The 25,610-nt window shown below is 39.7% G+C and overlaps 1 protein-coding gene across 3 annotated transcripts in view; it reads right to left on the reverse strand.

Annotated features, from left to right (window-relative positions):
* Positions 1-25,610, reverse strand: part of GYS2 (glycogen synthase 2) — a 60,595-nt gene that overhangs the window by 2,531 nt on the left and 32,454 nt on the right. For all 3 annotated transcript variants that reach the window (XM_043441451.1, XM_043441448.1, XM_043441450.1), the window contains 8 exons: positions 24,893-24,999; positions 23,666-23,725; positions 21,267-21,345; positions 19,950-20,063; positions 8,651-8,777; positions 4,014-4,109; positions 2,595-2,758; positions 1,150-1,230 (listed from right to left, as the gene is read on the reverse strand). In XM_043441451.1, the coding sequence (XP_043297386.1) occupies positions 1,150-1,230; positions 2,595-2,758; positions 4,014-4,109; positions 8,651-8,777; positions 19,950-20,063; positions 21,267-21,345; positions 23,666-23,725; positions 24,893-24,999 (828 nt within the window). The remainder of the gene's footprint in view (positions 1-1,149; positions 1,231-2,594; positions 2,759-4,013; positions 4,110-8,650; positions 8,778-19,949; positions 20,064-21,266; positions 21,346-23,665; positions 23,726-24,892; positions 25,000-25,610) is intronic.

Genomic DNA, 25,610 nt, shown 5'->3' on the forward strand with positions numbered 1-25,610 from the left:
AAGATCTCTAGCTTTTAGAAATCCTTGAATTTGATGACTCTTATAATTGGTCACAATCCTTCCAGAGACCACAGAAACTTATCAGTGAAGATTTACATGAGATGTTGGCTCTTGTGGGGCGTGGAACTACTAAGCTAAAACAGATCTCATGGTCAACAGCAGGGGTTTCATCTTTTTGCACCTAAGTGTTCAGCTGGTGGGGAGGGGGCAGAGAAATTTAGCTCTTAGACCGCTATGTAGACTGCTGTAAGGACTTATTCCATTGAAGAGAGATGTCTGATACTGCTCTACCTAGAGCTGTGTTTCCTTCTAAGTAAATGTGATGACAAGTAGTCTGTTCTAGTCTCATGAACATAAATGTCTCAGGTGACTTTAGAGGAAGACTCCCTGGTGGGCATGGCTGAATGGAACAGAAATGGTCATCTAGTCCAATTTCTTCTATGGTGCTTGAAGTCTCTCTATTATTCTTGCCGAGTCATCAACCCAGAGAAGGCAATGGCACCCCACTCCAGTACTCTTGCCTGGAAAATCCCATGGACCGAGGAGCCTGGTAGGCTGTGGTCCATGGTGTCGCTAAGAGTCAGACACGACTGAGAGACTTCACTTTTACTTTTCACTTTCATGCATTGGAGAAGGAAATGGCAACCCACTCCGGTATTCTTGCCTGGAGAATCCCAAGGACGGGGGAGCCTGGTGGGCTGCCGTCTATGGGGTCGCACAGAGTCGGACACGACTGAAGTGACTTAGCAGCAGCAGCAGCAACCAATATTTAAACATCTCCTTGGATAGCAAATTCACTTCTTTTTTTTTTTTTTAGCAAATTCACTTCTGATGAAAGTAGGCCAGTTTACTTTTCGACCGTTCTCAAAAGAACAGATGTCTCAGAGAAGTTTCAGGCACCAAAGCATAAGAGTTTCATTTGAAAGAGCTTCTCCAGTGACACGAAGTAGCTGACTGCTGACCCTAGGTATAGGCTAACTGAACTGAGGGCTTAGAGATGGTCTGACTTGTCAGTTTCTCTACGTGTTTTGTTGCAACACTATGAAAAAGTACAATAATTTGTGAATTTAGCTACTTTCAAATAAAAGGACTTACTGCACATAAACCATTTAGCTTTCAAAACAAATAAACAATACATAAACTATTTACCGTTGGTGGCGATGTGGGTTCCATATGGAATTTTTCTGGAAAGGCTCTGCTTAATGTCAGGAGCCTGGCATGCTGGTAATACTGTGATAGAAAATCAATCCATGGTTTAAAAAAATTTTATAGTTATATATTTATACACATATAAATATATATATGTGGCCATATTATTATATATGGCCAAATTATTGTATAAAATCTTATTCTCCCACTTATAAACATATATATTTTAAAGTGGCAGATTTTAGTCATCCTAAACTTAAGAATCAAAAAACCATGACATTGCTGTGTAATACTGGGACACTCAACCTGGTACTCTGTGACAGTCTAGAGGGATGAGATGAGGGGGTGGGAGGAAGGTCAGGAGGAGGGGATATATGTTTACTTATGGCTGATTCACATTTTATGGCAGAAAGCACCACAACATTGTAAAGCAATTATCCTCCAATTAAAAATAATTTTTAAAATATGGTAATTTATAGGTTTATTATTTTTCAGTCAATAAGTAATATTACCAAAAATTTGAAGGGAAGGCCATCCTTCTAAGTAAACGAACTCTTACTTGAACTCTGAATTGAGCACAAAGGTAATTGAAAACACCGGTTTTTTTCTACAGAGAAGCAGTATGGTGCGGAAAAAAGTTGGGGCCTGAATAATCAGACAAATGGGATTTAAATCCTGCTTCAGATATTAAGAAAGAAACGTAACTTCTAAGTGCCTTATCATCCTGCTTTCATTATACAATGAGGACAGTAAAATTAATCTTCCAGGTAGTAACATAACCGTCAGCATTAGTGTGTGTGTGTCCTCAGCTGATGGCTGCATCTGCCATTTGTCAGCCAGAGTTCAGCAGTATTTAAGCAGTTACATTATGTGAAGGCAAAGTCAGTTTAGTTTTTATTAAACCATCCAGTGCTAAGATGTATGAACATCTATCTGAGTGTTTATAAACTTACTGCAGACTAGAAAGGAGGTATTTCCTGTACCTGTCATTTGGAGAAACAAGATTATTCCCACTCCCCATTGTAGTTGAGAAATGTGATCATATTCTCTCTTAGAGTGAAACAAAACAGGGACTTTCTTCTTGATGTTTTCCTCATCTTCATGAAACAATACCTGTAATGCATCAAGTTAAGCCCTAGAAATAGAATAATTAGTAAGATCATGGCTAGATCTCTCTGAACCGGCTGGAATAATTAGTAAGATCATGGCTAGATCTCTCTGAACTGGCTGTTCTGGTCTCAAACTAAATATGAAGAGTTGGAGTTAGGATTTCGCAAAACTCACATCAAGTTAAAAGTAGTCATAGTTAAGTACATGAGAACATCAGTGAGATCTTAACAATGATGATACAGATTGACCTTAGAGATGGCAATTCAAATCAGATCTTTAATAATCCAGGGGGGATTTTTAAAGGGGTCCTCTGTGTAGATCACAGACTTGCTTACTCTGCCTAAGTATCTCCAGTCCAGAAGATCTGAGAGCCTCTCGGTGCGATTCCTTTGAATAATCCTCTGGCGGCGTGACTGTTTGCAAAATCCATAGAGAAACTGAGTCAGCTGATTGCAAGAATCATCAGGGGAGCAGAACCGCCTGTCAACGATGTAAATTCCTGAGAGACACAAACACCGGCGCACAGGTAAAGGTAAGGCTAACCTTGGAGCATTTCTACTCCTGTTCCTTAGGCTCCATCATGGACCGCATGCTTATCCACTCCCTGACTCCCCTACTGCTTCTGCTTCATCTTTTCCCTTCCAAGACTGTATTTCTCCTGTGATTTCCTTCTAATAGCTCACAACTGTCACTAACACACAGCCAACCAAATGAATGTTGCCAGAAAAAACCTGTCACAACAGGGCTACCACAGATCAGAGGTCATCCTTGGGGCCGCTGGCTAACCAGAGCCTCCAGGGTAAGGACTGAATTTCAGTGCTTTTCAAGTTCCCCAGTGTCCCCACTGTGCACCATGGGGTGAGACTACAGCTGTCACCCAGGGAAAGACAACGGTGACAGCGCGACTCCGCAAGACCAGAGAATCAGCATGTCCAGGCAGAGCATCCAGCCCATTCTAATTTTTCTTGTTGCTAGGCAACATGGACGTAGAGATGGTGACGCCATCTGCCATCTGAAATGTGAATTTTGATAACTTGGTAGTTGGAACTTAGAAAATAATTATGCTGACCAATACATGTACTCTAAAGCAGTGGTGATCATAATATCACTTCCAGGTAATAGAAGACCAAACCAGTTCAGAAAAATAAAACGGTGAAAAGGCAAGATTTGTCCAAGTTTAGCACTCTTTTTGGAGAAGGGGATGGCTACCTACTCTAGTATCCTCACCTGGAGAAATCTCATGGACAGAGGAGCCTGGTGGGGTACAGTCATTGGGGTTGCAAAGAGTTGGACACGACTGAGCAACTAACACTTTCACTTTCACACTTTGTAGTTTGACTTTTAGGCAACATATTCAATATTAATATCATCCTTTTCTATGGACCATATAAGTAATCTACTTTTAATCAACCAAGAAGTATAAATATTAATTGGGGTTTCCCTACTGACTCAGCAGTAAAGAATCTGCCTGCAATGCAAGAGACCCAGGTTTGATCCCTGGGTCAGGAAAATCCCCTGGAGAAGGGCATGGGAATCCACTCCAGTATTCTTGCCTGGGAAATCCCATGGACAGAGGAGCCTGGTGGGCTACAGTCATGGGGTCACAGAGTCTAATACAACTTGGCGTCTAAACAACAACAACAAAAAACAATCATCATCGGGATAGTGTTAAGAGTTGGGCTCTGTAAAGACCCTGTGCTTTGTTTGGTGAGAGGTCCCTTCTCGCTGGTTGGGTTCATGATGAAAAGCCTCACCGTATGCAGTGGGGTCAGCCACATGCTCCTGCATGAAACAGCCAAAGCCAGAGAGATTGGTGGTCACACTGGGGATGCCCATCACAGTGCATTCAGCTGCCAGGGGAAACAGAAAAAGGCTTGACTTCAGACCAGCAATTATACCTTCTTATACATCCAGAGAAGGAAAAAGCTCCAGTCCCAGTAACAGCAATGTTTGGTTTGTGCCAGGCACAGCACTAAGCTCCTTACATGCATGAACAAATTTAATCTTCTCAAGCAGCCTGTGAAGTAAGGCTATCATTAGCCTCATCTTACAGATGAAGACATTGAGGCCCAGGGAGGTTAAATAGCTTGCCCAGCTTCACAAAGCCAGAGGATGTGGTGGAGCTGGGATTTGTAGCCAAGTGCCCAGCCCCAGAGCTACTCAGCACTGCTACCTAACTGCCTCTCTCATTCCAGCTGCCTTTTCTCTTGCTCTGTTCTAAGCTTGTGTCTCTAAGTACATGGCAAGTTTATGCGGTAAGCCGACTCATTGGAAAAGACCCTGATGCTGAGAAAGATTGAGGGCAGGAGGAGATGCGGATGACAGGAAGAGATGGTAGGATGGCATTACCAACTCAATGGACATGAGTCTGAGCAAACTCCAGGAGATGGTGAGGACAGGGAAGCCTGGCATGCTGCAGTCCATAGGGTCGCAAAGAGTTAGAGACGACTGAGTGACTGAACAACAAAATACATTGTGGACAAGACCAGTTCCTCCCCTCATTTTCATCTCTTTGACCACCAATCTCTTCCACTTTCTTGGGTACTCAGTGAAACCATGGTTTATTTCAATCCTCTATCACCTTTTAGTCAAAACGTTTTCTCCAGACAATCTCAGATGTGTCTTAAGACATGGTACCACACTCAAGGATATTTGAATTGTTAATGTGATATTTATATTTAATTATGGAATTTTTCTTGGTTGATTAGTGGGCATGAGTGGACAAAAAAAATTTCCTCATGACCCATGTACTCCTATTCTGCAAGTATTTCCTCTTGGTTTAGCTCCAGAGAGTAGTGGTTTTCAAATTTGGGGGAAGATGGAAGAGGAGAGGAAGTTGAGTCAGGGATTATTGACTCGTTTGAGAATGTGATGAAACCTAGAACTCCTCCCCAGAAAAATTTAGCCTACAATTCTATGAAACTTAACAGATCCTCAGTTTTATTAAATACTCTTTTACACCCAAATAATAAAATTTTAGACATCTTTGTAAGCACCATATATGTCCACTGAATGAAATTAATGAAGTCAGTGTTTATCTTCACTGGGTTTTCTCAAAACATAAAACACAGATTTTAATACTTTCTGGAGTGAGAGTTAGCACCACATAAAGCAATTGTTCTGAAAAATTATCTAATATATGAATACCAAACTTATACCACCAGAGGTTCTGCTATTTCTGCAATTCAAGTTAGGAAAGGAGGGGCCAACTTCCTTAGAGAATGACTCATTCACTATTTGGCATGTGTTTCTCACACTCCCTTTTCCATCTACTTATCTTTTATAACACCTTTGCTGGTCTTTATCTTAACAAACTAGATATAGCTCCTCTACCATTTCAGGTTAGGTTTACCTTTGCCCTGTGATACGATATTCTGGTGGGAAGTAAGTCAGATAGCCTCTTTATCCAGTGTAAATGACTTCCCACATTCCCGTTCTCACTCATGTTTTGGTTTTGTACTTTTTGTTCTCCATATTTACAGTTGAAAATTATATTACTTACTAGAAATAACAGGAGTAACAAAATTGTCAGTTCATCAAGTGAATTGTTTTAATGTATCTCAAAAGATAGTTACTTCATTAAAAACAATTTAAGATAACTGTGTAGGCATTTTACAAGTAAGAAGATACTACCTTCACAAAAGTGGAATTGGTGCCAAAAACAACTTTTAGAACTACAAGAGAGATAACTGGAGGAGTCAGATTAGTAACTTTACTATGTCATGTTTCAAGAATGGGTAATTCTTTGTCAGTCTTTCCCCAAACGTTCTAATGGTTTTACAGCTGCTGGCAAATTATTCTTGCTGGAGCCTAAGACAATAAAAAAGGAACTTTATCAAAAGATGCAGAGCCTTGTCACTCCTATTGTAAAGATTATAGTAACCTATTTATATAGAATTTAAAATTCTATACTTAAATTCTGGGGTCAGAATGTAAAGATTAGAAAAACCTTCCTCATAATTCAGCCTATGACCTCTCTCACCTTATTTGCTGCTGCCCCTTACTTAGACCATGAAGACACTGAGATGCAGAAGGCAAAATGTATTCATTATAAATAAAAATGTTTTCTGAGCCTCTTATTTTCAATTATAAATGGAATTATAGCTGTACTGGGAGGAAAATCTCGGATTACCAGGAAGATGGAAAAGTCATCAATGTCTTCTTAGCACTGGCATATAAAGTAATTGTTTCCTTTTTAATTAGGCATTTCAGTACAAATACAAATTGACAGCTCCTGATGCCAATGACAACCATGTTAGTAGGATACAGAAAAGAAAAAAAGATAGTGGGTCTGAGAATCTACCACCTGTGGGAAAAAAGGGGGTGGGGCAGGTGTAGGGTCTGAATGGAATTATGTCATTGACACAATGCCTACCACCAAACTGACATTCTATCTTTACCTCCTTTTTGAGAGACAAGGGTGTGAAGATGACTTTTCACCATACATCTCTTTACACTATTTGTGTCTTTAACCATGTGAATGCATTACCTAATTAAAAGATAAATATATCCTTAACTTAAAAGGGATTCTTCTGAAATAAATTTTATAACAATTTCAGAAACAATTGTTTCTCATATTAATCTCCTTGTAGTTAGTTTCTTCTTCGTATTAATGGATAAGACTGGTGAATTTAACTAAAAAGATATATTCTTTATAAAACAGTCTTTTTCTTTGGAATGCAATGAGGCAGCAATTCAGATACTAAAATATGCCCAACCACAACCTCTTACACTTATGTAAAAGATTACGTATTATGTCCTTGGGCTTCTCAGGTGGCACTAGTCGTAAAGAACCTGTCTACCAATTCAGGAAACGTAAGAGAGGTGGGTTTCCTCCCAGAGTATTGGAAATAAAAGCAAAAATAAACAAATGGGACCTAATGAAACTTAAAAGCTTTTGCACAACAAAGGAAACTATAAGCAAAGTGAAAAGACAGCCTTCAGAATGGGAGAAAATAATAGCAAATGAAGCAACAGACAAAGGATAATATAAAAAATATACAAGCAACTCCTGCAGCTCAATTCCAGAAAAATAAATGACCCAATCAAAAAATGGGCCAAAGAACTAAACAGACATTTCTCCAAAGAAGACATACAGATGGCTAACAAACACATGAAAAGATGCTCAACATCACTCAGTATCAGAGAAATGCAAATCAAAACCACAATGAGGTACCATTACACGCCAGTCAGGATGGCTGCTATCAAAAGTCTACAAGCAATAAATGCTGGAGAGGGTGTGGAGAAAAGGGAACCCTCTTACACTGTTGGTGGGAATGCAAACTAGTACAGCCGTTATGGAGAACAGTGTGGAGATTTCTTAAAAAACTGGAAATAGAACTGCCATATGACCCAGCAATCCCACTCCTGGGCATACACACTGAGGAAACCAGATCTGAAAGAGACACGTGCACCCCAATGTTCATCGCAGCACTGTTTATAATAGCCAGGACATGGAAGCAACCTAGATGCCCATCAGCAGACGAATGGATAAGGAAGCTGTGGTACATATACACCATGGAATATTACTCAGCCATTAAAAAGAATTCATTTGAATCAGTTCTAATGAGATGGATGAAACTGGAGCCCATTATACAGAGTGAAGTAAGCCAGAAAGATAAAGACCAATACAGTATACTAGCACATATATATGGAATTTAGAAAGATGGTAATGATAACCCTATATGCAAAACAGGAAAAGAGACACAGATGTACAGAACAGACTTTTGAACTCTGTGGGAGAAGGCGAGGGTGGGATGTTTCGAGAGAACAGCATCGAAACATGTATATTATCTAGGGTGAAACAGACCACCAGCCCAGGTTGGATGCATGAGTGCTCGGGGCTGGTGCACTGGGAAGACCCAGAGGAATCGGGTGGAGAGGGAGGTGGGAGGGGGTATGGGGATGGGAAACACATGTAAATCCATGGCTGATTCATGTTAATGTATGGCAAAAACCACTACAATATTGTAAAGTAATTAGCCTCCAACTAATAAAAATAAATGAAAAAAAACAGAGAGAGGTGGGTTTGATCGCTGGGTTGGGAAGATCCCCTGAAGGAGCACACAACAACCCACTCCAGAATTCTTGCCTGGAGAATCCCATGGACAGATGAGCCTGGTGAGCTACAGTCCATAGAGTCGCAAAGAGTTGGGCACAGCTGAAGCGACTTTAGCACGCACACACGCATTATGTCCTTATGCTTACATCAGGAGCGACAAAGTGTACATCTGACCTCTGGATAGATCCAACCAAAATCACTTTTAAAACAAACAAACAAAACCAGAACCTTAGCAGAAATGACATATCAACTTGGAATATTATATACATGTGTGTAGAATAATATTCTAATACAACTTAAAGCATCTCACAATCTATACCTGTCACATACCTGGAGTATAACCCCAGGGTTCATAGTATGATGGAAATACTCCAAGATGACAACCTCGGACAAACTCTTCGTAATCCATGGGTAGCAAGGGGCTGGTGGAGGACAGGAACTCTGGGTGCAAAATCAACTGAAAGAGAAAAAAAAATCTAATGAGATAAAAGAGAAAAGAAAGAAGAAATTAGAGCAAAAAAATCTCCTACAGTTTTTTTTATTTCAGTATTTTGATACTATAGAATCCTTGTGTTATAGACTCAGGAGAAAGAAAGAGAGAGATAAGGAAAAATAAAAAGGAAAAGTTCTGGGTGTTTTTTTCCTCCTTTCTCTATTCTCTGTGAATATCTACTCTGAGGATTGATCTTCCCTCAAGTTCCCAGGCCTGGATTGGAGGATATGGAGTTGTGTCCATTTTTGTTCTCATGCTAAACTCATCCAACCCAGCCTTTATTGACAGTAAAGATTTTATTTGCTTTCCTAACTGCTGGCCCCTGCCTTGTCTTTCAATTTATTCCCACCAGGAGCAGAGAAGAAGGGAGCTACCCTTATACGCCGAGTGAATGGAACTGAGGGACAATCGAAAGCTACCACCGCGATGTCGCAGAACTGGAGACAGGAAGAAGAGCAGGGCATCCTGACAGGGTATTTTCATCACGCGAGTATAGTGGTCAAAAATAACCTCCAGAGCATAGGTCATAGAAAAATGCAGTACACAACTAGGATGCAATGAGTTTGAGCATTACCTTTCCTTTTAGCATAGTTGATTTTTTTTTTAAGTTTTTGCAATTTGATTTTACACAGCAATTGTGTTTAAAACTGGCCCACAGCATTTTGAAAAGTTAGCAATTGGCTCCCGGGCACTGGTATGAGCCTTTTCTTGGACTGCACAGCCTGTGCATGTGTGTGGGCTAGTCACTTCAGTTGTGTCCGACTCTTTGCAACCCCATGGACTGTGTAGCCTGCCAGGCTCCTCTGTCCACGAGATTCTCCAGGCAAGAATACTGGAGTGGGTTGCCATGCCCTCCTCCAGGGGCTCCCCAACCCAGGGGTCGAACCTGTGTCTCTTACGCCTCCTGCATTAGCAAGAGGGTTTCCACTAGCGCCACCTAGGAAGCCCCGCAACCTTTAATTTTCTGCAAAGGCAGACGGAGACCAGAATGCAGCTATACTTGGACAGCTATGAATAGAATAGCTACTTAGCTGGTAACCTAGATAAATGAGTTCTATTTCTCCTATTTACTGAAATGATGAATTATAAATTTTAGTATAATTATAACATATAAATTATATTACTCCAGTACTTTAAAATCAGATTTTTCTAATTCATTTATTAGAATTTAATTTTAATAACTTACTTAGCTATGAGGGGAGGCTGATAGGTAACCTAAAATTGGTTCGGTGAGAACTTTAATAAAACGGAGAAATAGAATTATATATATATTATATATATTTTCATATGTAGTATGTTTTATATATTTTTATTTGCTTATATGTAAACATGTTTATATATAACTTGAAATAATGTCAAATTTACAGAGAAGTTGCAAGTATAATGTGAATAGAATTAATATTTTTCCAGATCCATATGAGTATAAATTGCTGACTAGATGCTCATCATCCATAAATACTTAACATGTGTTTCCTGCAAACAAGAATATTCCCCCTTAAAAAACTAAAAATAGAGTTACCATATGATCCTGCAATTCCACTGCTGGGTATGTATCTGGATAAAACTCTAATTTTAAAAGATACTGTGCACCCCAGTGTTTATAGCAGCACTATTTATAATAGCCAAGACATGGAAGAAACCTCAATGTCCACTGAGAGATAAATGGGTAAATATGAACTATTACTCCATAAAAAATGAAATAATGCCATTTGCAGCAACATGGGTGGACCTAGAGAGTATCATATTAAGTGAAGTAAGTCAGATAAAGACAAATATCACATGACATCACGTATGCATAGAATCTAAGAGATGGTACAAATGACCTTATTTACAAAATAGAAATAGACTCATAGCCATAGAAAACAAACTTATGGTCACCAAAGGAAACAGTGAGGGAGAGAGGAAGAGAGATAAACTGCAAGTTTGGGATTAACATATATACACTACTGTATATAAAATAAGTAAACAATGAGGTCCTACTGTATAGCACAGGAAATGAGACTCATATCTTATAATACTAATAACTTATAATGGAAAAAACTGAAAAAGAATATATATGTATATATAGCTGAAATACTTTGCTGTACGGTTGAAATTAACAACTGAAATAAGTGAATATTCTTCCAAAGAGATTACTTTGAAGGAAAACAAACCTAATTTGGGATATACATCAATAATGATGACAATAGTTGTCCAATACTTTATATATTATAAATCAGTTTCACATATATTACCTCATTTAATCGTAGCAACATTTTGTGATAAGGAGAGTAGACATTCTCATTGTCTTTATTTTATTTTATTTCTAGTTTTAGAAATAAGGAAACTAAGACTTTGCAAGCATATGTCAATAGATCCATAAATAGGAGATATGTAACACTAAAGAAGAAATGAAATGGTAAAAATGCCCAAAACTAGTACCTATAAATGATGGTTTATTCAATCACAAGAATTACAAATTGGCAAAGAAAATAATGGATAAAGTATTTTCTTCCACAAAACATAATTTTAATTCCTATTACTTGCAAAGTACTGCACTAGGGATAGAGACCAAAGAGGCAGACACTTGACTGTGTCTATGTCTTCAAGTCCAAAGCCCACTGTACCCTGTTGGCAAATATCAGCAAAGAGGGATTTGAAAGGCATTATGCCTGCTTTGGCATTTCCAAACTTAGGAAAACTTGTTCTCTCCAAAGCCCATTTTGAAACATGAAAACATCATGGCTCATTCATTTTGTTCCTAGCTAAAGAGAATAACAGCACAACTAAAATAAGAACACAGCTGTTCTACATCCTAAAACAGCCAATGGCAGAAGCCCAGGGCAGAGGAGGGGATGTCAGAGGTCAGCCCAAGGTCACAGGGAGGATTAAATGAGATCCTGTGTGCAAAGCCCCCCAGCAGAGCAGCTGGTTCACAGCAAGACCTGGATCAGTCAGCATACAACAAAAACTTGTCAGGCTGTATTTATCCTGGGAAGGAAGCAAGGTCCCCAGAAGTTAATTTGCTTTCACAGCGGGCAGCACAGGGTCGAGATCTGAAATCTACAGTCTAGACTTTTCTCACTATGCCTCGAACCTGAGGCAGGATCGATGATAAACTCAGATTCAAAATTATCTGCAATGCTTCTTGAATCAAACAGTTACATTAATATAAAAAACTTGTCAATTCAGTTGGAGAGTTAAGAATCACTCTATAGCTGTCTATAAACATGCAGGTAATCCAATAGATACTCATACTGTCAAACTTTTAAAGGACACTATTAATGAAATAAAATACAAAATTCTGAATTGACCAAAGTTTATCTCAGTGCTTTGAATGTATATTGTTAGAAAGAGCTATTCTTTAGAAAACAAACTTACAGTTACCAGGAGCTAAGGCGGGGAGGGATAAATGTAGAGATGTAGATTGACACTAACACACTACTATATTAAAAAATAGGCTTCCCTGGTGGCTCAAATGGTAAACAATCTGCCTGCAATGCAGGAGACTCAGGTTCAATCCCTGGATCAGGAAGATCACCTGGAGAAGGGAATGGCGACCCACTCCAGTATTCTTGCCTGGGAAATGCCATGGACAGAGGAGCCTGGAGGGCTACAGTCCATGGGATAGCAAAGAGCTGGACACAACTGAGCGACTAACACTTCCACTTTCATATATAAAATAGATAACAAGTAAGTACCTATTCTATAGCACAGGGACCCTACTCAATATTCTGTAATGACCTATATGGGGAAAGTAATTTTTTAAAAAGAGCTGCATGTATAACTGATTCAGTTGGCTGTTTAGCAGAAACAAATACAACATTGTAAATCAGCTATACTCCAATAAAAATTTAAAACAGATAAAAAGAGGCTATTCTTTTATTTCTTTTCTGTGTGTTTGTCTTATATTAAACAGTGAATATCTGAACATGTTCATGAGCTTAACTGCATAAACATGATTTGTATGAGAAGCCTGCTAAACAAGGCACCTATGATTTATTTAGGGCTTCCCCGGTGGCTCAGCAGTCAAGAATCTGCCTGCCAATAGAGGAGACGTGGGTTCAATCCCTGGGTTGGGAAGATTCCCTGCAGAGGAAATGGCAACCCACTTCACTATTCCTGCCTGGGAAATCCCATGGACAGAGGAGACTAGAGGGCTACAGTACATAGGGTAGCAAAGAGTCAGACACGACTGAGGGACTAAACAACGACAACCTCTTCTTTCCATTTCGCTTTCTTCCTTGTGTCTCGCTGCACCTCTCTGCCTGCTCTTGCTTTCCACTTCTTTATCATACACAAGTATTTCTGTCAATAAATGTTTTCATAACTACTCTTGTTTCGGTATCTGCTTTTCAGAGGACAAAAATTGAGAAAACAGATGAGACACGATCATCAGCTCAAAAAAACCCACAGTCTCTGGAGAAATGGACACATTAAATTAAAATATATAGAATTCAGTGTGATAACTCCTATAATTGCAGAAGATACAGACAAGGAAACAATTGTTCTGTCTGGAGTAGGTAAATGTATATTAAGGAAAAGTGTAAGAAAGAGATGACTTCTAGGTTGGATTCCAAAAAAGAATTGTTCAAATAACAGAAATAAGATTATTTCAGAGGGAAAAAAATATCAGCGATTACATAGAAGTATGAAAGTATTTCACATGTTTAGGAAATAAGTTACTTGTCCATTCCTGGGAATTGCTTCACTGTTATCAATCTTTTTTAAAAACATCAATCTGTATTTATTGTACTTAATAAGTGTCAAGCACAGATAGATCATCAGAGGAAGAGTCAAAAGTTTAGATATGGATGTGACATGAAGTCAAATCCCACTGGCCTCCAAAATCAAATCCCCTGTAGGTTCTCAGTCCCTTTGCCAGATCCCCGGGTTGGGAAGTCTGTTGTGGGTCTTAGAACTTTCTTAACAGTGTGAGAATTTCTTTGGTATAATTGTTCTGCAGTTTGTGGGTTGTCTGCTTGATGGCTCTATGGTGGGGCTAATGGCGACCTTCTCTAAAAGGGCTTATGCCACACACCGTGTGACATAGGTCTGTTTCACCCAGAGCCCCTGCCCCTGTGGCAGGCCACTGCTGACCCATACCTCTGCAGGAGACACTCAAACACTCAAAGACAGGTCTGGCTCGGTCTCTGTGGGGTCTCTGGCTCCTGGTGTGCTCAAGGTTTTGGTTGGGCCCTCCAAGTGTCTCTGGCAGGTATGGGATTTGATTCTAAATGCAATTTCACCCCTCCTACCATCTTGCTGGGGCTTCTCCTTTGCCCTTGGATGTGGGGTATCTTTTTTTGGTGAGATCCAACATTCTCCTGTCGATGGTTGTTCAGCAGCGAGTTGCAATTTTGGAGTTCTCACAGGAGGAGATGAGCACACATCCTTCTACTCCACCATCTTGCTTCCCCCCAAAAAAATACCCCCAGGGGATTTGATTTTGGAGGCCAGTGGGATTTGATTACAGCACTTACACAGGACCAGGGAAACAGACTCTTGGAGGGCACAAACAAAGCCTTGTGCACATCAGCAGCCAGGAGAAAGAAAAAGTGTCCCCACAAGAGATTGAGCCAGACTTGCCTGCGAGCGTCCAGGAGTCTCTGGTAGAGCCATGGGTTGACAGTGGCCTGCTGCAGGGTCGGGGCACTGAATGCGACAGTGCATGCACAAGTCCTTTTCAAAGAGGTCGCCATTATCTTCATTACCACTACCATAGTTTGACCTCAGTCAAACAACGGGGAAGGAACATAGCCCCACCCATCAAAAGAAAACTAGAATAAAGATTTACTGAGCATGGCCCCATCCATCAGAACAAGACCCAGATTCCCCCACAGTCAGTCTCTCCCATCAGGAAGCTTCCATAAACCTCTTATCCTTATCCACCAGAGGGCAGACAGAATGAAAACCATAATCAGAGAAAAGTAACCAAACTGATCACATGGACCACAGCCTGTCTGTGTAGGGCATGAAACTACGAGCCATGCCGCGTAGGGCAACCCAAGACAGACGGGTCATAGGGGAGAGTTCTGACAAAATGTGGTCCACTGGAGAAGGGAATGGCAAACCACTTAAGTACTCTTGCCTTGAGAACCTCATGAACACTGTGAAAAAGCAAAAAGATAGGACACTGAAAGATGGACTCCCCAGGTCTGTAGGTGCCAAATATGCCACTGGAGATCAGTGGAGAAATAACTGATCTGATAAGAGACAGAGCCAGAGCGAAACCACCACCCAGCTCTGGATGTGACTGGTGATGGAAGCAAAGTCGGATGCTGTAAAGAGCAATATTGCATAGGAACCTGAATGTTAGGTTCATGAATCAAGGTAAATTGGAAGTGGTCAAACAGGAGATGGCAAGAGTGAACATTGACATTTTAGGAATCAGTGAACTAAAATGGACTGGAACGGGCGAATTTAATTCAGATGACCATTATACCTATGCTACTGTGGGCAAGAATCCCTTGGAAGAAATGGAGCAGCCCTCATAGTCAACAAAAGTAGTCCTAAATGCAGTACTTGGGTGCAATCTCAAAAATGACAGAACTATCTTTGTTCATTTCCAAGGCAAACCATTCAATATCACGGTAATCCAAGTCTATGCTCCAACCACCAGCGTTGAAGAAGCTGAAGTTGAACTGTTCTATGAAGACCTAGAAGACTTTCTATTTTTTTTTTCATTTATTTTTATTAGTTGGAGGCTAATTACTTTACAATATTGTAGTGGTTTTTGCCATACATTGACATGAATCAGCCATGGATTTACATGTGTTCCCCATCCTGAACCCCCCTCCCACCTCCCTCCCCAAGGACCTAGAAGACTTTCTAGAACTAACACCAAAAAAAGATGTCCCCTTCATCATAGGGGACTGGAATACAAAAGTAGGAAGTCAAGAGATACCTGGAGTAACAGGCGATTTTGGCCTTGGAGTACAGAATGAAGCAGGGCAAAGGTGAACAGAGTTTTGCCAAGAGAACCATGGGTCATAGCAAACATCCTCTTCCAACAACACAAGAGACAACTCTACACGTGGATATTACCAGATGGTCAACACTGAAATCAGACTAATTATATTCTTTGAAGCTGAAGATGCAGAGGCTCTATACTGTCAGCAAAATCAAGGCTGGGAGCTGACTGTGACTCAGATCATGAACTCCTTATTGTCAAATTCAGACTTAAATTGAAGAAAGTAGGGAAAACCACTAGACCATTCAGGTATGACCTAAACCATATCCCTTACGATTATACAGTGGAAGTGACAAATAGATTCAAGGGATTAGATTTGATAGACAGAGTGCCTGAAGAACTATGGACAGAGGTTTGTGACATTGTACAGGAGGCACTGAGAAAGACTTTCTTATTTCTCCTTGCTATTCTTCGGAGCTCTGCATTCAAATGGGTATATCTTCCCTTTTCTCCTTTGCTTTTTGCTTCCCTTTTCACAGCTATTTCTAAGGCCTCCTCAGATAGTCATTTTGCTTTTTTGCATTTCTTTTTCTTGGGGATGGTCTTGATTCCTATCTCTTGTACAATGTCATGAACCTCCATCCATAATTCATCACGCACTCTATCAGATCTAGTCCCTTAAATCTATTTCTCACTTCCACTGTATAGTCATAAGGGATTTGACTTACGTCATACCTGAATGGTCTAGAGGTTTTCTCCACTTTCTTCAATTTCAGTCTGAATTTGGCAATAAGGAGTTCATGCTCTGAGCCACAGTCAGCTCCCAGTCTTGTTTTTGCTGACTGTATAGAGCTTCTCCATCTTTGGCTGCAAAGAATATAATCAATCTGATTTCAGTGTCAGGCTTCAGCAATACGTGAACCATGAACTTCCAGATGTTCAAGCTGGTTTTAGAAAAGGCAGAGGAACCAGAGATCAAATTGCCAACATCCGCTGGATCATCGAAAAAGCAAGAGAGTTCCAGAAAAATATCTATTTCTGCTTTATTGACTATGCCAAAGCCTTTGACTGTGTGGATCACAATAAACTGTGGAAAATTCTTAGCTGGGAATACCAGACCACTTTACCTGCCTCCTGAGAAATCTATATGCAGTTCAGGAAGCAACAGTTAGAACCGAACATAGAACAACGGACTGGTTCTAAATTGAGAAGGGAGTAATGTCAAGGCTGTATATTGTCACCCTGCTTATTTAACTTATATGCAGAATACATCATGAGAAATACTAGGCTGGATGAAGCACAAGCTGGAATCAATACTGCCGGGAGAAACAGCAATAACCTCAGATAGGCAGATGACACCACCCTTATGGCAGGGGGCAAAGAAGAACTAAACAGCCTCTTGATGTAAGTGAAAGAGGAGAGTGAAAAAGTTGGCTTAAAATTCAGCATTCAAAAAGCTAAGACCATGGCATCCTGTCCCATCACTCCATGGCAAATAGCTGGAGAAACAATGAAAACAGTGACAGAGTTTATTTTTTTCAGCTCCAAAATCACTGCAGATGGTGACTGCAGCCATTAAGTTAAAAGACACTTGTTTATTTGAAAAACAGCTATTACCAACCTAGAGAGCATATTAAAAAGTAAACATATTACTTTGCCAACAAAGGTCCATCTAATCTAAGCTACGATTTTTTCAGTAGTCATTTATGGATATGAGAGTTGGATGATAAGGAAAGCTGAGTATTGAAGAACTGATGCTTTTGAACTGTGGTGTTGGAGGACTCATGGACTGCAAGGAGATCCAACCAGTCAATCCTAAAGGTAATCAGTCCTGAATATTCATTGGAGGGACTGATGCTGAGGCTGAAACTCCAATACTTTGGCCACATGATGCAAAGAACTGACTCATTGGAAAAGACCCTGATGCTGGGAAAGACTGAAAGCAGGAGGAGAAGGGGATGATGGAGGATGAGATGTTTGGATGGCATCACCGACTCAGTGGACATGAGTTTGAGCAAACTCCAGGAGACGGTGATGAACAGGGAAGCCTGGTGTGCTGCAGACTATGGGGTCACAAAGAGTTGAACACGACTGAGTGACTGAACTGAACTGTGGCATGAAATGTTCTGAGAAAAGCAGAAATCAAAGGGGAAATAAGATGTTTTCTTGCTCCCACTATTTTCCTTCCAAAACACAAAAAACTGAGAAGGACCAGTCTGGAATAAACTACATGAGAATGATGACAAGTGTGTGTTGACTTACTCTGTGGATAGAATCCTGCTGAAAAAATGTAAAGAGTGATGCAGTCTTGCAGCAAGAGTCCTGCATTTCCAGGAGAAACTGTGCAGCCTGGCTCTTATATGTGTGCTATGTGTTGAAAATTTGGAAATTCACAAACACAAATGAGAAATAAAAAATCACTCATATTTCTATAGCACAGGGCAATATACATATACATGTGGGTCTATGTGTAGATTGTTTGAAATGAGGGAGTTAACACAATATGGAGCATTTTATAAACAGCATGGATCATTTAATGCTGTACTATTAGCTCTTTCTACTATTATTAAAATTTCTCCTGACTTGATCTCTGATATATTTATCTTTTTCTTTCTTTCCCTAATCTTTCATCTTTTAATCCTCTCTTGAGGTTCTCTTGGGTCAATATTCTCTTCATTCATTCCACCTAGTCTTCCAACATAGCAAGGTCATCATTCCTTGGCCTCCACTACTGCCCACATGCCAATAGCTTCCCTCACAACTGTCCTTATAAACCCCAGACTTGTGTTTTCTAAGTACCTCTTAAGCATCCTAACTTGAATATTCCATATGTAACTCAATCTATAAAAAATTGAACTTCATTTGAGATATGACCCTGAAACCAACTTCTTTTAAAGCTTTTCCTTAGGTTCTAGAAAGTGTGGGTTACATCCTGAAGCCTTGCCTTCTGCCTCTTCCTCACTCTGCGCCCACTGGTCACTTAAGTATGGTCTTTTTCTGCAGGCAACCATTCCTTCCATTGTTCCATCCTCTCTGGAACTTTGGAGAAGGCCTTTGGAAGTGGCCCTTGGTATTTCTCACCTGGACTGTTGCAGTAGGTTCTTAACTTTTCTCCATGACATCCACTGATGCCTATGTCAACAATTGAGTGCAGGATGAGAAATACATTTAAGAATAGACTGTATTTTCCCAAGAGACTTTACAGAGAAGAGTAGAAAAACGTTTAAAAACATCAAGAAGGGGTAGAGTTAGGGCAAAGCTTGTTTTTTCATGTGGAAAAATTTCAGAAAGATTTGTAAACAGCAAGGGAAAGAGCTAGTAAGCCTACAATATAGAAAAGGGTAAACAGGGTGCATTTCCTAAGAATGTGGGAGGAAATAAGATCCCAGTAAAACTCTTACAATCTGAAGGAAAAGAAGTAAGAATAAGTCAAAATCTATGTGAGGCCAGTATGAAGGGACTGTGAAGGAGTTTAGAATTCATATCATCTGCTAAAGGCAAAAGAAAGAAGGGACATTGGGACCTTCCTTTCAAAAAGATTGGTAAATTCTTAGGACAACTTGACCTTGAATGCTGGTGGATAGAAGTGAGTAGGAATAGGCTATGATCTGTTGACACATTTACCCTTGTCTCCCACACCTAACCCCATGCCTAGAATGTAACACACCCTCAGTAAACATCATGGAGATTAAGCTCCATTGCAGCAGAAACAAGATCTTATTCAACACTGTGCTTCATCACTGGAGAAACTCAGAGTCAAAAGAACAAATTAGTCTACAGGAAATTATATAAAACCATCATTAGCCACATTCTCTGAAACTAGAAGCTTCTCATACTACACTCTTAAATTGAACTTTATGAGGAAGAAACAAAGACTATTTATGTTAATCTCCAAGATTCATTCATTAAACAATTCTTAGACCATATGTGTTTCATTAAAAATGAGGCCATTTCCTGATGCTTGCTGACAGTATTTGACAATGAAAATGAAAGCAACATTACAACTCAAAGCCATAAATAGTCTGCAATTATTTTTAAGAATGATACCAATATAGCAGTTTTTAATTGCTCAAGACAGGAAATAATTAATTTTCTTTGGAAGTATCATTTACAATATTTCTGATGGAAGTATCATTTACAGTATTTCTGATAGATGTTAAAACAAACAAGGGATGCTTCTAATAAATTCTCAAAAACCTGTCCTCTATGATTTTGAAATGTCCCGCGTAAACAATGAGTTTTACCTTGACTCTGTCTGTGCGGCTATTGAAGAGCCCGATACGTCTAATGGTGCTGAGGATGGGATCGGTGGAATCATCAATCATGTTGTGAGTGGTCACCGGGGGCAAAGACTGCCGCTGAAGGAGCAGAGGGAAGAAAATGTCAGTTCAGGAAAAGAATTACTAAGTGTGACTAATTTCAACAATAGGTCATCAGTGATATGTCATCCAACCTTTATGCCTTTATGGTCTGAGATGCCACTAAAGGGGATGAGGGATTGTCTGTATATTTCATAGGAAGATAACAGGTTAAAGAACTTCCTTCTATACTCTGAACACATGATGCTTTTGTTCACCAGCAGCCACGCTATGGAAAGCCTAGACTTCTTGAAGCCTCCTGAGACTTACAGTTAGTCCCCAACATACGAACCTTCAAGTTGGGAATTTTCAAAAAGATACAAAAGCACATTCCATCAGCATCAGACGTGTGTGAAACTCCAGCTTGCCCTCCGTCTCCTATTGCTGGTGGTCCTTCAGCTCTACCACCTCTGCTACCTCCTCCAGTCAGTAACTCTTCTTGCCTGCTCATTTGATGCCAGCCCCCGTATGCCAGCTGTTGTTGGACTGTCCTACTGTACTTTCCAAGGTACTGTATTGTGAGATTAAAAATGTTTATTTTTTGTGTTTGTTTTTATGTGTTATTAGTGTGAAAAGTATCGTAAACCTATTACAGTACTGTACTATATAGCCAATTATATTAGCTGGGTACCTAGACTAACTTCGTTGGACTTACGAACAAAATGGACTTAGGAACATGCTCTCAGAATGTTAGCTCATTCATATGTAGGGGACTGACTGTATTTGCAATAAGAATGGAACTCCAGGTGAGCTACTCTGCTGATTCCCACTAAGGGGCTGTTCTCCGATGCCTCCCTGTTAATGACAAGATGGCTATACATGGCTAACACAATTATCTTTTTAACAATTCCACTCGACTGAGAAACATTCACCTTTTCTCTAGAGTGACTCCAAAGTCTAAGCTTTTTGAAAACTTTAGGCACTTTTTTTGTCATTGCAATATACATAGTTCTTCAACTGACATATAGGTTCCAAATGAATTTTTTAAGTAGATATGAAGACAAGTTCCATGACATTTGTTTATAGGAGGCTTGAAAAACACTGGTGAAAGAGAACTCACAAAGGTGTCCCTTAGGTGAATACCCGAGGATGACTTTTCTAGCTCTCAGGTTTAAAAATTTCCCAAATTAGCCCATTTCAAAAAATTAAGATAAATAGACTTTAACAGTTATGGGAAGTAATGGGCATTTTTTCCTTTATTACCTGAGTTGAAAAGATAGCTCTTTTCATAATTGTCAGATCATCTCGATCCAAGATATTGTTCATGTCAGGAATTTCTCCTCTGTAGGGAAAATAGTTTTAAAAATCAAAATAAAAACAGTTAGCACTAACCGACTGCTTCCTATGCGTCAAACACCATTTCAAGCAATTTAAAAATAAATGCCAAACATACATAGTTTCCTGATGAAGCTCACAGACAAATTCCAAAGGGCAAGGAAGTTTGATAAAAGAATACCATTGCTAGCATAAAAGAAAATTGAAATTATTTTTTAAAGCATTACTGTTGATGACCAGGAGGATACTTTCATAATATTTTGCCTACTTTAACAATTATAGGAAGTGAGTGCTATGTTCTACAGTGGCCATAACATTTCCATCTGTAAGCTGATATTTTAAAAAATTATGTATTTATTTTTGGCTGTGCTGGGTCTTTGCTGCTGTGTGGGCTTTTCTCTTAGTTTCAGCGAGTGGTGGCTACACTAGTTGCAGTGCACGGGATTCTCACTGTGGTGAGCTTCTCAATGTATACTAATGTATGCATTAAGTAATGTATATTACTTAAGTAAATGTTAGTTAACATTAACTAATATGTTCATTAATAAATATATGTTGATATGTCAGTATATATTTTGACTTGAAATCTTCTGCAGCTTCAAATTGACATGTTAACTCTAAATGAGAATTCCATTGAAGGAGACCCTATCTGCGGGCTTCCTCAACACCTTAGCAGGTAAAGAAACCATCTGCAATGCAGGAAACGGGTTCAATTCCTAGATTGGGAAGATCCCCTGGAGGAGGCAATGGCACCCTTCTCCAGTATTCTTGCCGGAAAAATCCCATTTTCAGGACAGAGAAGCCTGGTGGGCTACATACAGTCCAGTGTTGCAGAGAGTCAGACATGATTGAGTGACTGAGTTCACACACAGATAACTTACCCACGTATTTAACTATGTTCTCATTTGTGCAACCTGTCTACAAATATTTGTCAGATGAAGGATTAAACAAAGCCTGCTCATATGATGCAACATATCTTCAGTTCCATTCAGTCGCTCAGTCGTGTCCGACTCTGCAACCCCATGGACTGCAGCACACCAGGTCTCCCTGTCCATCACCAACTCCCAGAGCCTACTCAAACTCATGTCCATTGCGTCAGTGATGCCACCCAACCACCTCATCCTCTGTCATCCCCTTCTCCTCATGCCTTCAATCTTTCCCAATATCAGGGTCTTTTCAAATAAGTCACCTCTTCGCATCAGGTGGCCAAAGTATTGGAGTTTCAGCTTCAGCATCAGTCCTTCCAATGAACACCCAGGACTGATCTCCTGTAGGATGGACTGGTTGGATCTTCTTGCAGTCCAAGGGACTCTCAAGAGTCTTCTCCAACACCACAGTTCAAAAGCATCAATTCTTTGGCACTCAGCTTTCTTTACAATCCAACTCTCACATCCATACATGACCACTGGAAAAACCATAGCCTTGACTAGATGAACCTTTGTTGGCAAAATAATGTCTCTGCTTTTTAATATGCTGTCTAGGTTGGTCATAACTTTTCTTCCAAAGAGCAAGCGTCTTTTAATTTCATGGCTGCAGTCACCATCTGCAGTGATTTTGGAGCCCCAAAAATAAAGTCTGCCACTATTTCCACTGTTTCTCCATCTATTTGCCATGAAGTGATGGAACTGGATGCCATGATCTTAGTTTTCTGAATGTTGAGCTTTAAGCCAACTTTTTCACTCTCCTCTTTCACTTTCATCAAGAAGCTCTTTAGTTCTTCTTTGCTTTCTGCCATAAGGGTGGTGTCATCTGCGTATCTGAGGTTATTGATACTTCTCCCGACAATCTTGATTCCAGCTTGTGCTTCCTCCAGCCTGGCATTTCACATGATGTACTCTGCATATAAGTTAAATAAGCAGCATGACGATATACAGCCTTGACATACTCCTTTTCCTATTTGGAACCAGTCTGTTGTTCCACGTCCAGTTTTAACTGTTGCTTCTTGACCTGCATACAGATTTCTCAGGAGGCAGGTAAGGTGATCTGGTATTCCCATCTCTAAGAATTTTTCACAGTTTGTTGTGACCTACCCAGTCAAAGGCTTTGGCATAGTCAATAAAGCAAAAGTAGATGTTTTTCTGGAACTCTCTCGCTTTTTCTATGATCCACCGGATGTTGGCAATTTGATCTCTGTTTCCTCTGCCTTTTCTAAATCCAGCTTGAACATCTGGAAGTTCAGGGTTCAGGTACTGTTGAAGCCTGGCATGGAAAATCTTCAATGGCTATTAATTCTTTTATATTTGGAACAAAATTAGTATAGTGTCTAAATACGTGTCTCAATAGTGAAGCCCTAAACGTTTGAGTGGTTTAGTGTTCCAAGCTCCTACCTTAATAGCGCATCATACAGTTTCTTTCCAAACTTTTCCTTCACAGAATGTGCAGTGTCCCTGTATGAACAGAAAGATATACAACTCAAACAATGTCACCATTTTAAGTCTTTCTTTCCATGATGGTGTTCTGTCAGTGCATTCTTTGAAACTTCAGGTCTCTTTTATATCACCTCTTTTGTTCTTTTCTTACTTGCCAATTTGGCCTGAGTTAACACCTCTAGGCAACTGAACACCCTGACCAGTGCGGGGTGTGTAACTTTCTTTGGCTTGATGATAATCAGGAGAAGCTTGGGGGAAGGGAAAGGGAGTGTAGGGAGGTATGCATATAATATGAGGAATTTGTTTATAAGAAATGGAACATTCTTGCCATATCAGTAAACAAGGATGTCACAGTCATCAGCAATTGTAGCCCCTGGTGTGAGATGGTGAGCCCTAAGGAAACTCAGAAAGGAGAAGAATACCTGCCATCTAGCAGCCATCAGACTGCAGTCACTACCTACTGTGAGTCCCAAGGGAGCTCAAAATGTGAAAAACACTACAAACTAGCCGCAGATAGGTGACGTTTCTATCAGAGGAATGTTTTCAGTGAGTCCAGACTCCTGCATCTTCCCATACAGAGAAATGCACTAAGTTCCTTAACTGGGGATATCTGATTTTCTTTAATTAGCAATAATCTTTTGATGTTCAAACTACCTGCCCTTTGTTGCAGAACTTCTATATAACCTGGCTCCTCTCCTGGCCTCCTCAGAGCAGTTCTCTCAGGGTTACTTGAGATGCTGTCTCCCGGGCTCAAAGTTCTAAATATTCCCAGCAAATAAAACATAACTCTCAATTTTTAGGTTGCAACTATTTTTTAAGTCAACATTTATAATTGTTGAGTCTGGCCTATGGGGAAGAGGGGGAGCACGATACTAATTTCATTACTTCAGCATATGTTTTAACATTTCCATAATAAATTTTTTTAAAATCTGAGCCATCTTTAAAGATTTCTACAAAGGCCTTATCCCTCCATAGTAGCTCATTCCAACATTTTTATATGAACACAGTTTTATAGACATGACAAAATTTAACAAAGGAACGCAATGAGAAGAGAACCAAGTAGTATGTAAGCTATTATAACCTTAAGGGGAAAAAATAGTTCAAAGAAATAGATCAGAAATTATGCACTTAAAAAAAATCCCTTTACACCTATTGCTTGAGAATATTTACAAGATGTGAGGTTACCATAGCTGTTTGCGTACTGCCTGGCCTTTCAGGGTTTCCACATTGAAATTATTTGTCTTGGCAGGCATAATGAAAAACACCACCACGGTGACGTCACTTTTATGCATCTAATGAGGGGTTAGAAAACACAACAGTCAACTATCAAAGATAAAATAAACCACGTGACAGCTGGACCTTAAACTGTGGCAAAGAGTGCTTTGAAACATCTTGAGGGAATAAGAATACTTATTTATAACTGACAAAGAAATTATACACCACTGTCTTGAAGCTTCTTCAGAAAATTTAAATATGACATTCAACTAAGATCTGACAATTAACAATTAAAAATCCACACAGAATAATTTGGTGGCATCCATCATCTAAAATATATAGCAATTGCTACTGATATCACTGTGGTTTTCTGTTGTTAAAAAATTACATAAAAGATAACACAAATGTTAAAATTCCAGATTGGAAAGTTAATGAGGATTTCACTTGGGTTTATGTCTTATAGCTAATTTACATGGATTTGCACAAACAGATTATTACATTTTTCTGTTAAGTGTCTTGATTCTCATGATGTTGTATTTTGTTTTTTTTCCAGCCATAAAGGAACCAGAATGGGGACTCAGAACTTTTGGTGTAGCAGTTACTGTGTTGGGTGCTTTAAACACATAACTTAACCCAAGCCTAACTATCACTTTCCTCATTGATTTCAAAAGAGAGGCACAGGAGTTTT

Source organism: Cervus canadensis, chromosome 21 (genome assembly GCF_019320065.1).
Source record: "Cervus canadensis isolate Bull #8, Minnesota chromosome 21, ASM1932006v1, whole genome shotgun sequence".
In the NCBI taxonomy this organism is placed as follows: Eukaryota; Metazoa; Chordata; class Mammalia; order Artiodactyla; family Cervidae; genus Cervus; species Cervus canadensis.